Below are 12,655 nucleotides of genomic sequence, written 5' to 3'. Positions count from 1 at the left end.
ACTGGGATCAAATCTAATCTATTCTATGAGCTGTTTCATAGAATGAACCGTTTAAAAATGGAAAGAAATTGTTGCGCAATCTTGCTATATTTCTATTCATTTTGTTTCATTTGACATAATCATACATTTTTGTACTATGCGGCGTTCGCATAGCAACCATCCGTTCACACGGTTCATTTATAAATAAATAAAAATGTAAATGTTCGTTTGTTCAAAATATTGAATCTACGAAAGTTCTTCACAGATTGCTTTATTATGTTGACAAAAAGTTACATTCGAATACGCGTGTTTTTATATATTACATAGATGTCACCTGTGACAGTTAAAACATGCTTTTTTGAAAAACAGCGTCATCTGATGGGTACATAAAGCCAAAACGCGCTATTGTTTCTCTACTGCACGGACAGACATATTGAGCCACGGCAACGCGTTGCGGGGTACAGCTAGTTTATAAAATATTTAATTGAAGGAAAGTTGAAATTAATTCAACATTGGGTATCTATTTTTATCGGGCATTCTGTGGCATGGAAAGCCGGTTCGTTTATTGGGTGGGAACGCGCAATTAGATTTCATGAACGCGATCGCTATTGTGAAGGGTGAACAATTTTTTTTTTAAATTAAATTATTTTCACTGTGGCAATATTTTTTCTGATGTTGGTAGAGAACTGTCAACTCGGCCATTTCCGTCAGCCAATTTTTCTGGGCTAACCTTTTCTGGTTCAGCGCTGATCAATTTTTGATAATTTGATTATCTCGACCAGAATTTTCTAAAAAACAAAATGGTAAGCCATAAACGTTAAGTGCACATGATTTTCTGTATATTTTATTCGCCGAAAACATTATTATATCTGATAATAACGCTAAAACAAACAACCACGTGTTCCCGCCTGTGATCTGTCAGTGATTCGACTTTGCGCGGTCTAAAAATTAAAGTTTTGCCTAATTTAAGTCGAATTCGTGTTTGGTGGTGTTTTAGTTAAATAACTCAAAACTGCGATAGTGTATTGTTGAACTTAATGTGGCGTACTGATTTTAGAATGGTGACATAACCTAGAAATGCTGTCGACTGAATTGGTGCATATTCGCCAACAATTTCTTTCCATTCTGCCACCAGTTAAATTCGTGAAAGAGCCTTTTAAATCAGGACAATTAAATAAATCAGCATCAATATTAACTACTTTGTTATTCCCTGTTAGCCCTTCAAGTGTATCAGATATATCAGAGAACTAGTTATTTGCTAATTTTAAAAATATTCCACAGTTTTTTAACCTTACTAAACGCAATAATATCTGTATATTGATAGTTAAATAATTTGTGTTGTAAACATTCCTGGGATATTAACAATCTGACTATATTTGAAAACTTCCTACTGCCGATGTTTTTGCAATGATGGAGGAATAGCTCGCAAGGGAATCGAGCCCAAGACTCGTGTGTGGGAACCTAACACCTTTGTCCACTTTTCTATTGACCGGTCAATGTATTAATCTTTTATGACACTAAACTGCGCTATATAAATGCTTTGGTATTATTATTTATAATCTCGCAGTACTTGCTTCAAAGTAATAATAATAATAATATGATGTTTTTTCTTTTAACCTGTTGAAGGCCGCAGCCTAAAACAAAAAATACTTTTTTTTATGCCTTCAAAGAGGCGCCATTCATAAAACTCAATAGTGGAATGTAAAGTTTTATCAGCACAAGCGATGCCGATTTGGTTTTTAGATTTCGGACAAAATCGCATCGCAAATTGTTCTAAAAAGGATAATATTAGAATGCTCACATGTTCTCCAGAGACCCATCGGCATTCCACTGGTTAACCTTATCTATGCAACTTTCGCATGTTATTCGTTAGCGCTATCTCTGTATGCGGAGGTCCCACATGATCCATTAAGTTTCACTGAAGCGTTGGTAACACAAAGCAATTTCGACACTACCATTTGAATAGTAGCATTTAAATCGCTTCGTGTGACAAGGTATTCGCTGTGAATAACTCAGTTAGCAGCTTTTAAACATTTGCGCGATTCAATCAAAATATGTTCAATTCTGATTGCCATTTTGGTGGTCACGTGACCTAGTTGTCAGTCTTCGACACTCAGTCTGAAATGTAAAATTCAAATTCATAGTTAAATGTTTGTTTTGTGCATTATTCTACATGTAAGACATTTTACTCGCAGTTTCGGTAGCTATGTGTGATGACTCTCTCCTAGTGGCTATCACTCACTAAGCAAGGTAGGTCGCGCCGTGTGACCGAACCTTCAAATACATACTTACGTGTCAAAATGTGCCGCATGGTGTTTGTTGTGTATAGAAAAGGCCAGCATTGGGCGCTTTAATAATTCCCACGGCAACGGCATATCATTTCTTTGGTTACGTATGAGGGAGATTTATGATAATGATTACAATTTTCCTTTTTGGGGAAGCAGACACATACATCGTTTGTCTCATTTTCCTCTGCCGTTATACGCTATTGCATAGTGTGTAAGAAAGAGTTGCAATTGTAATAAAGAACAAACGTGTTTTGTTTTATTTATGCCGTTGCTGTGCAGTAACTGTAGAAATTATAAAAGTGCCCATTGAAAATGTTGTTGAAAATCCAATGTGTTAACATTTGATGGTTTGTTTGCAGCAAGCCTCAGCTGTTGTCCAAGGGAAGGGAGGAGACGTGGAGAAGCCCACCGCCGAGGCGTCCCTGATCCACAGGATTCGCATCACCCTCACCTCGAGGAACGTCAAGTCCCTGGAGAAGGTGTGCACTGGACTGGTGGCCAATGCCAAGAAGCAGAAGTTGAGGGTTAAGGTAAATACCTGTCTCCTTATTTAACATGACTCCTGTAAGCGATCAAACCATTGTGCTACCTGCCGTGTTTCACTTTATTCCCTTAGGAAGTAGCCCAGTCTCTTTACTACCTTTCTCTGGGGTTCTTTGGCATTGGGTGTATGGACCTGTCTCTGGTTCCACAACATGGTAATCATTTTCCAGATATTTGAGCCTTCTTCTCAACAAGGGAATCGAGGAGTATAACACCACTCTTTCAAACTTATTAATAAAATATGCTCCAACCACCTCGAAAACGCGGAAAGTTCGAAAGTCTGACGGCTGGTTCGACGAAGAGTGCCGAAGCCAGAAAAGGCGAATGAGGAAACTAGAGAGGTCATATAGAAGAAACCCAGATGTTACTACACGAGATCAGTGGATAAATGCTCAAAATGAGTACAGAAGCAAAATAAGTGCCAAAAGATCCGATTATTGGATCAATAAAATTGACTCTGAGCGGAAAAATCCACGACGTCTCTGGAACTCGGTCAAAACTATCATCGCTGGTAATACTGTTCCAACTGCTACAGAAATTACACCGCAGGCCTTTTCTAAGTTTTTCTGTGAAAAAATAGAAACCATACGCGCCTCCACATCTTCTGCCCCTCCGCCAAGATTTACAGCCAATTCCACAAGGATACTGTCATCTTTTGAACCTACAACGCTGGAAGAAGTAGGAAAGTTGATCCTTAGTTCGCCAAACAAACAATGTACTCTTGACCCTATCCCAACGTGGCTTCTCAAGAAATGTTGCAACGTGTTATCCCCTTTCCTGGTTCACGTGTTTAATAAGTCCCTAAGCACAGGTGACTTCCCGGAGCCACTTAAGTCTGCTGTAGTTACCCCAATTATTAAAAAACCACAGCTTGATGCCGACAACCTGGGTAATTATCGACCTGTATCAAATCTGCCTTTCGTAGCTAAACTACTAGAAAAAATTGTGGCTTCTCAAATAATCTCCCACTTAAATCTTAATAAATTAATCACAAATCATCAATCTGCATATAGGAGGTTCCACTCAACAGAAACCGGATTACTTCGTGTCCTGTCAGATATAACCCTTGCCATAGAGTCAGGTAAGTTAGCACTTATTTCACTTTTGGATATGAGCGCTGCATTTGATACCATTGACCACGACTTTCTCATTAAGAGACTAGAAGTAACGTTTGGCTTACATTCTAACATCAAATATTGGCTAGAATCCTATCTATCCAATCGCTCGCAAGCAGTAAAGGTTGGAAATAAACAGTCCAACTTCTCAAAACTCTCTTCAGGGGTACCCCAGGGATCCGTTTTGGGTCCACTTCTCTTCATTCTTTTTACAAATGACGTCGCAAAAATTATCGAGTCATTTGGCCTTTTATCTCACTGTTATGCTGACGATCAGCAAATATACTTTTACTGCTCACCAAATGAGATCGACGGCCTAAAAATTCGCACAGCTGAGTGTCTAGAAGCAATCAATCTCTGGATGTCCTCAAATAAACTTAAGCTAAATCCTTCAAAAACGGAGTTTCTCTGGGCAGCCACACATAGACGCCAACATTTAATAGAAAACTCACCAATCGCTATTTCCGGCAACGACGTAACTGCTAAAACAACCGTCAAACTTCTGGGAGTTTATCTGGATTCAGACCTTTCTTTAAAAAGTCAGGTAAATAAGACCGTTAGCACGGGGTTCTTCTACCTTAGACAACTTAAGTCAGTTCGTAGAAACCTTTCAACAGAGGCAACTAAATTACTTGTGAACTCATATATAGTATCACGTCTTGACTATTGCAACGGCATTTATGCAAATCTTCCTAAATGCGAAACTGATAAACTACAATCAGTGTTCAACGCCGCAGCAAGGCTTATCACCGGGGTACCCAAGTTTTCGCACATTTCGGAACACCTCCGAAATCTTCACTGGCTGAAGTGTCCTGAAAGGATCCAGTACAAGTTATGCTGGATGGTGTTTAAAGCTATCAACGAAATGGCGCCACCGTATATTACTGAGCTATGCATTCCGGAAAATACTGGTCTAAGGCAGTCAACTCTTAGATCAGCGACATCATCTGCAATTGGAAGGTTGAAAGAGCCTAAGCGAAATCCGAACACTAAGTTTGGTGATCGTGCATTCGGAGTATCCGGCCCCAAGGCTTGGAATAAACTTCCTATGGAATTGAGATGTATAACCAGCCCAACAGAATTTAGATCCAAACTAAAAACTCACTTTTTCAGACACTCATTTCCATAAATCCGTCATTCTATCCAAATATTTATTTTTTTTCATTTTTTTATACCGTAATTGTTACATTATCTAGCGATTCCGTTCATTCAATTTTGCTATTGACTTGCCTACCAGTGGACAATGGACAATATCAGCGGGAACATAACAAGTTAATCGGTTTAATTGTTGGCAGATGAATCATCTAAATGCGTTTAAGATTGGCGATTGATTGATTTTATTCATTAATTTAATTCATTTAACATATAATATATCCAGCTAACAATAAATCCACCCTAATATAATAGAACTTCCTTCTTCTTCTGGCGTTAGTAAGTTTAAATTGTTAATTTTAATTTTAGTTGTAAGTTGCCAAATATGTAAATACTCGTGTATATGTCGTTAAGATAGTAGTTATAGGCCTTAGTCGTAAGTCACTAGATATAAGTCTTAGAGATAAGTCAGTAGTTCTAGTATTAAATATTTAAGAAATATATTTGTACAGCGCCCTTGAGGTGATTTCTCACGAAAACGGCGCTATATAAATTAGCCAAATATTATTATTATTATTAAGGCATAACATATTGGAACCATAAATGAATGGGTGTTTCTGATCCTGTTATTTCCTATGCTATTGGTGCTGCCCACTTCCAACAGCTGCACATCTCTCATGGGATGTCAGTCTCAATATAAACTTATGTTTAGGGCCAAGAGACTGAACCAGTTTTCGGAGGAAATCTTCATTGGTGTCGAACCAGGGATGCTACTTGGATTGTATATTTTATTTGGTTTTATGCCAAAATGTGCGATGGTTTAACACCTCGACTCCGGTGATGGGTCTGATTTGACCCAGTGTTTTTTAAATAAAAAATTTTGCCGCAAATATCTCGTTTAGGCTAATTTCCTTTTGTCTATTCTTTCATCAAATATTTACCCACATTTCGACTCAAAAATGATTAAAATCGGACACGTTTTAAAAAAGTTATTAGAATAATTGTGTATAAAAACACGCAAAAATTCCATTCCTTCTCAGTTGAATTCGAGCAGCCGACGAAACAGCATATCTCTTGCTCTGTCCTTCCGTCTTTGTCTCTCACAGTCCCGCGCAGATGTTGTCAACCATTCGGGTACATTTCTAGTATTGTGATTTTTGTTTGTGACTTTGTTTAAAAAGCCTTTTAATTTCATCATTTCAGCCGGGTCAATCTGGACCCACCATCGCCGCATGTGTTTTATTTTGAACCTCCGGGTATTACGTGTTAAAAACCCTAACGGGTATAAAAAAAAATAAGTAAAAATCACGTGATTTTAAATTAACACTAATCTCTTCCAGGGCCCCGTGCGCATGCCTACCAAGATCCTTCGCATCACCACCCGTAAGACTCCTTGCGGAGAAGGTTCCAAGACCTGGGATCGCTTCCAGATGCGCATCCACAAGCGCGTCATCGATCTGCACTCACCCTCTGAGATCGTCAAGCAGATCACCACCATCAACCTGGAGCCCGGAGTAGAGGTCGAGGTCACCATCGCCGACGATTAGACTATCCATCAACAGCCACAATGACTTCAAAAATTAAAATATACACTATATTTTAACAATCTGGCTTTTATTTTTCACTATTTATATTTTGGGGAATAACTGTTATTGAGACTGATAAATAAATAAATAGGTCAGCATATATGAAGCAAAATAATGCATTTTACTAACTCTTTGCGGCCATTTTACTATAGATGTGACAAAAACTAGCCTAAAAACCTATTTGTGTGTTTTTTTAAAAATAATTTGTCAATATTGAACGAGGAATCCTCTAGATAACAAATAGTAAGAATGGATTGGCATGGTGATGAGGTCTTTCAACATGCTCAATCCTATTTGCACAAGAAAGCATGTATATATTAAGATGGCGGTAAACGGCTTACACAAATGTTAATTTGTGCAAACTAAATTTGAACAAGTAAGCAATAAGACGGCGAAATTGTATTATGCACAAATGGCTTGCATACACTTTAAATTATTGCGACAGGTAATCACGCAGGTGCTGTGTGCAGACGAACCTTAAGTCAATCTCCGACAGGAGGGGACACTAGGAGAATAGAATATTGCCTCATTTGGAATATAATTTTAGTCAAGTATGTGATACTGGAAGAAATGCAAGTCGAAGGAACCAACCACATGAGATGTGTTAAAACGAAGACAAATAAGTTAGATATGGTGATGGATAGAGAATCAAAAATACCATTGGCAGCTGCAAAGGTTTCGGAGCAAAATGACTATCCTGTACATTGTTGTTTTTATTATATTTAGTTAACTGACGTTGTTGTGGAACTCCACAACAACAACGGCAATCTCATTCAGGTTACGGAACAAAAACAGCAGTATTTAATTGGGCCAATCAGAGATCCAGAAATATATTACATTCAACATGGCTGCCCCATACAAAATGAACTTAAAACAAGTTTTCAGTTCCTAACAAAACTGGCAAAATCTGCACGTGTTTTGCAACAAAACTGGCAGTATACAATCTCTACACAACAAAAGCAGAAATCTCCATTAATTAATTGAAACTAACTCTATAATTTACCAATTAATCGCAACAAAATACAAATAGAGTGGAACTTAGAGAAACACTAATTAACCTTCCCCATACCAACCATCCAAAAATGCCGTTTGTACCGAAGGGGGTATCAATATACCCCAGCTACTTGTAAGTAGCGTGTTTACACATTATTTGTAATTTTTTTTGGGCAAAGTTAACCCTTGCAAAAATGTTTCTGAAGAAAAGAGGAAAAGAAGACAGCAATAAGACAATAAAAGTAACTGCAGAAATAAAACGTAAAATCATTGAAAATAGAAAACAAGGTATGAGCGTGGCTGATTTAGCGAGCACATTCAATCGGTCTACATCAACGGAATTGCACTATCCTCAAGAACAAGGATAAAATTGAGAAGATATATGCGACACCACCCCGTTACTCCAGCAGTTTATTTAAGAAACTATCCATATAAACACTCTTCAGGTGGTTTTGAGAGTTTTGGAAAGATCACTTTCACATCTTTACTTGCCTCAAGATGATTAACAAGGGGTTACCAAGAGGACCCTCACTTCTGCTTGGAAGAAGCTTTGGCCAAAGAGCGTTGTCGAATGTCATTTGAAACAGTACCTGTGGAGTCTACAATCAACGAGATTGTGTATTTGGCCAATAACACGGGACTGGAGGTGGATAACAACGATATTGATGAGCTTGTGGAAGAGCACAGTCAAAAGCTGACCACCGAAGAACTTATGGAGTTGCATTGTGTTTCAAAGCAACAAGTTATGGAAGACAGTTTGTTAGTGGAGAAGGAGGAAGTAGCAGAGCAATCTTCTGACGCAATAAGAGAAACGGGAAGCTGTTGCATCGTACATTTAGAAGCATCACCCTAATAAGGAGGTGTCTATGCGTTCCACAAATTTATTCAATGATAATGCTGTCACATTTTGACTGAATTTCGAAGCTTTGGTAAAAACAAATGTCTCTAGACAGCTTTCTAGTAAAAAAGAATTAATTATTTGCACATAAATTGTTGTTTCAAATCAAAATCACATTCAAGGTTGTTACGCTCACATTACAGGTTCCACTGTATTTAGAGATATACCATTACCAATGAGTAGGGGCCGCCCTTTGAAGACATAGCATGATCAATGAAGCAAATGCTTGAGTCCGGTCAAGAATCAGAATAACAGAAGACATATGTATGAGACGATTTACGAATGTATATGAAGCCAGAAATGTGTGCCGAGATTAAGTTATGTGGCGGTCTATCCTCTCTGCCACCCCTGTGTTAAACGGCTAAACACGTTCCAACTATAAAAAAGCTTAGAGAGTATATTTTCAATTGAAAACAGTAACAGCAACTTGGTCAGTTTCAACGTCTCAAAAACCCAAGCGTGTCTGATTTCGGCAAAGAGGGAGATCAATGACTGTCTGGTGCAATTTGATGGGAGCACTCTCCCCAATAAAGACTCCATTGAAATGCTTGGGGTTACTATATCAGACCGGCTCAAGTATCGGGGATCCATAGAAGCCCGAGTAAATCAGGCCTCCAAAAAGTTGGGCGTCTTGTACAGGGCTAGGAGATTCTTCAACAGTGACCAGCTGCTGACCCTGTACAAGTCTCAAGTCCGCCCAACTATTGAATTTGGGAGCCACCTTTGGGCTGGTGCCCCAAAATACTTGATAAACCTGCTTGAATCTGTGCAAAGGAGAGCGATCTGTCTGATTGACAATCCGTTGTTAACAGACTGATTGCCTTCTCTAATGCATAGACGCAATGTAGGCATGCTGTGTCTGTTCTACAGGTATTTCAATGGAGCCTGCTCCAAGGAGCTAGCAGCATTGATTCCTGATGCACCGGTGCACGTGCGCGAAACTCGACGGACACGAACTGAACACCCGTTCACGGTTGACGTTGGCTTCATGAGAACGGGCCGTTTTTACGACTCGTTTTTGTGTAAGTCGGCTGGTATGTGGAACGAGCTACCGGCATCTGTTTTTCCTCCCTCCTATAATCCGAGCCTCTTCAAGGCCCGCATTAACAAATCCCTTCCTACAGCCCCTACCTTATTCCGCCTCACAACGCCCCCCAACCGGGTGGTGACTTAGTTCCCCTGTCTGTACACTGCACAGGCAGGGACACTCTTGTGATAAAAAATAAAAAATAAAGTATTTTTAATGTTCAATTTTATATTATTAAATTTATCATTTAAAATAAAAATTTAAACTTTAATGGAGTTCTACAAATTAAACCTAAAAACAATAAATAAAATACACTTTATTTTTTTCAAAGAACTTTCCCCTACGTAACTTCACTTTTTATATTAAAATAAATTTTTTTAACCTCAGAAACGTCGTGATTAAAAGCGTTAGTAAAAGCGCGATGTTAACTCAACCACCGACTGGTCAGTGGTTGAGTTGACATCGCGTTTGGGTCCCACCCAGGTGTAGTGTTTTCAATTGCATCCAGTCCCGAGGAGAAGCTCAACACTCTGAACTTAGGGATTGCCGGACCAAGCTCACCAGTCTACGTTGCGGAACACCTGACATTTCGTGCTAACCACTTGTGGTACCTGGCCCGCAAAGCTACAAAGGAAAATTTTTTTAAGTATTCGTGGATCAAATCAGGGCAGATCTACGTACGTAGAGATATCGGAACACCTGCAATTCTTGTTTCTAATGCGGAGACACTGGCACTACTCTCACCAAATTCATCACAATTATAGTTCTAAAATTATCATGTGTAAAACTTTTATTGTATCGTATTATTATTTTTTTATTGTACTTGTTTTGAGGTATCACATATATTGTACTAGTGTCAGAATCAAGAATCCGGTAAAAGATACTATTCCTATTTCTATTGCTTTGAAACATCAACATTATTTTCTAACATTGCCAACAGTAAAAACTCTACATACAACTTGTTTTCTAAATTGCTCGCCAAGTTTTGTTCAGCTTCTAGTCTTCATCCAAAGTTTAGCTACCAACACCCTACACCAATTTAAAAAATGAAAGATAATATAAATAATATTTTAGACAATTTGTCGCAGATTCCATGTATCGAAACAAGTAGTTCTGTAGAAGTTCAAAAAACCCTAAATAAATCCAACCTAAAAATATTTTCCATGAATATCAGAAGCATGAACAAAAATTTCAATGAACTAATGATACTACTTACAGAACTTGACTCAGACTTTGACTTGATTATTCTGAGCGAATGCTGGATCAGAGATAACTATATTCCTAAAAACATAAAAACTATAATCAATACAGTACTCAGAATAATCAATTACAAAATGATGGCGTTATTATATACATAAAAAATCATATACAATACTCTATAAAGGAAATCACAATAACTCACTCAAATTGTCTTAAACTTGAAATAGAAAATAGCGTTACTGTTCTAACTATATACCGATCACCGAGCACTTCCAATATAACACCATTTTTAAACTCGCTTAATCAGTTTCTGGCATGTATTAGAGATCATGAAAATGTTCTAATTATTGGTGACCTAAATATTAATATTATAAATACAATGCATCCCCAAGCAAACGACTACATAAATTTATTAACTCTTCAAGGATTTATCCCAGCTATTACAGCCCCTACTCGTGTCTCAGAGTTATCCGCCAGTTGCATAGACCACGTCTTTGTCAAATGTAAGCTAAATATCAAATCTCTCATATATCAGTGCACTGTGACAGATCACTACGCTACTATCACCTCCATTTCTCATAAAATTCAAAAATTACCAGCATCCACTATACAACTAAAGAAAATTTCTTATGACACTCTCTTCAAACTGGTTTCCAATGAAAACTGGTCAAATTTCTACAAAATTAGCGATCCAAACTTAGCGTGTGAATCTCTCATCAACATCCTACATAAGCATCTGAAAAATGCCACATCCCACACACACAACAATCAAAGTAGTCGTACAATTAAACTAAAACCTTGGATAACTACTGGTATTTTACACTGTATCCGCAAACGTGATAAACTTCATAAATATTGTAAAAATAACCCCACTGATTACGAATCTCTCTTATTTTATAAAAGATACAGAAATGCCTGTAAAAAATAACCTGTACGGCCAGAGAAGATTATTATAGGAAACAGATAGAGGAAGCTGCGAATGATAATAAAAAAATCTGGAACATTGTCAAAGAAATATGCTACACCGACAAAATTACCACACCCATAAATAAAATAACCATCACAAATAAAACACTAAATGCAACCGAAAATTCAGAAACAATCGCAAATCACTTCAACCAATTCTTCTCTACAATCGGATCGGATCTAGCAAATAATATTTTAAAAAGAAATAGCAAGTCTGAAAATAATCTTGCAAATACTATCTTTCTCGATAATCTGAGTTATGACCCTTTCAATCTCACACTAACAACAGAACAAGAAATCACTGAAATCATCAATTCACTCAAAAATACACACTCCACGGGAGTTGACAATATATCCACTAAACTAATTAAACACCTTAAACCAATTATTGCTAAGCCCCTTGTATACATCACAAATCTAAGTTTTCGAACTGGCCTTTTCCCAAACACTCTAAAACATTCAACAATTATTCCTATCTTTAAATCAGGGGACAGATCAATCGTCAATAACTATAGACCAATATCTCTGCTGAGTCCAATCTCTAAAATAATCGAAAAAACAGTAAAACAAAGGCTCTACAAGTTTCTCGAAGAAAATAAAATCCTGTCAAAAAACCAATACGGCTTCCGCAAAGGTCTTAGTGCATCAGATGCAATTGCAGCTTTTACTAAATTAATTTCTGATAACCTCGATAAAAGTCGCAAGCCCCTTGCTGTATTCTTGGATCTGGCTAAAGCCTTTGACACTGTATCTCACCGCATACTTTCGAAAAAACTCTCACAGATAGGAATAAAAGGTGTTCCTCTTAAATGGTTTGAGAGCTATCTAACAAATAGGTCCCAGTCAACTATTATTAACTCCGCTAAAGAGTATAGAAGTACAAGTTTGCCAATCACATATGGCGTGCCCCAAGGCAGTGTGTTGGGCCCACTTCTGTTTCTAATATACATTAACTCGTTATGCAATTT

The 12,655-nt window shown here is 37.7% G+C and overlaps 1 protein-coding gene across 1 annotated transcript; it reads left to right on the top strand.

Moving 5' to 3' along the window:
* The first annotated feature begins 622 nt into the window (after window positions 1–622).
* Window positions 623–6,623, top strand: RpS20 (ribosomal protein S20). The gene is made up of 3 exons (XM_089648943.1): window positions 623–782; window positions 2,627–2,797; window positions 6,358–6,623. Exons 1-3 carry the CDS (start codon window positions 780–782, stop codon window positions 6,562–6,564), a joined length of 381 nt encoding a protein of 126 aa, XP_089505069.1. The 5' UTR covers window positions 623–779; the 3' UTR covers window positions 6,565–6,623.
* The last annotated feature ends 6,032 nt before the right edge of the window (window positions 6,624–12,655 follow it).

The sequence above is a fragment of the Hesperophylax consimilis genome, chromosome 28 (genome assembly GCF_061612785.1).
Source record: "Hesperophylax consimilis isolate HC1 chromosome 28, BYU_Hcon_1.0, whole genome shotgun sequence".
Taxonomy (NCBI): domain Eukaryota; kingdom Metazoa; phylum Arthropoda; class Insecta; order Trichoptera; family Limnephilidae; genus Hesperophylax; species Hesperophylax consimilis.
Note: the sequence above shows the minus strand (reverse complement) of the source record. Positions and strands in the feature narration are given on the sequence as shown.

Coding starts and splice junctions, on each gene's coding strand:
- RpS20 (XM_089648943.1), top strand. Junction 2,798..6,357: donor AGCAGAAGTTGAGGGTTAAG/GTAAATACCTGT, acceptor AATCTCTTCCAG/GGCCCCGTGCGCATGCCTAC.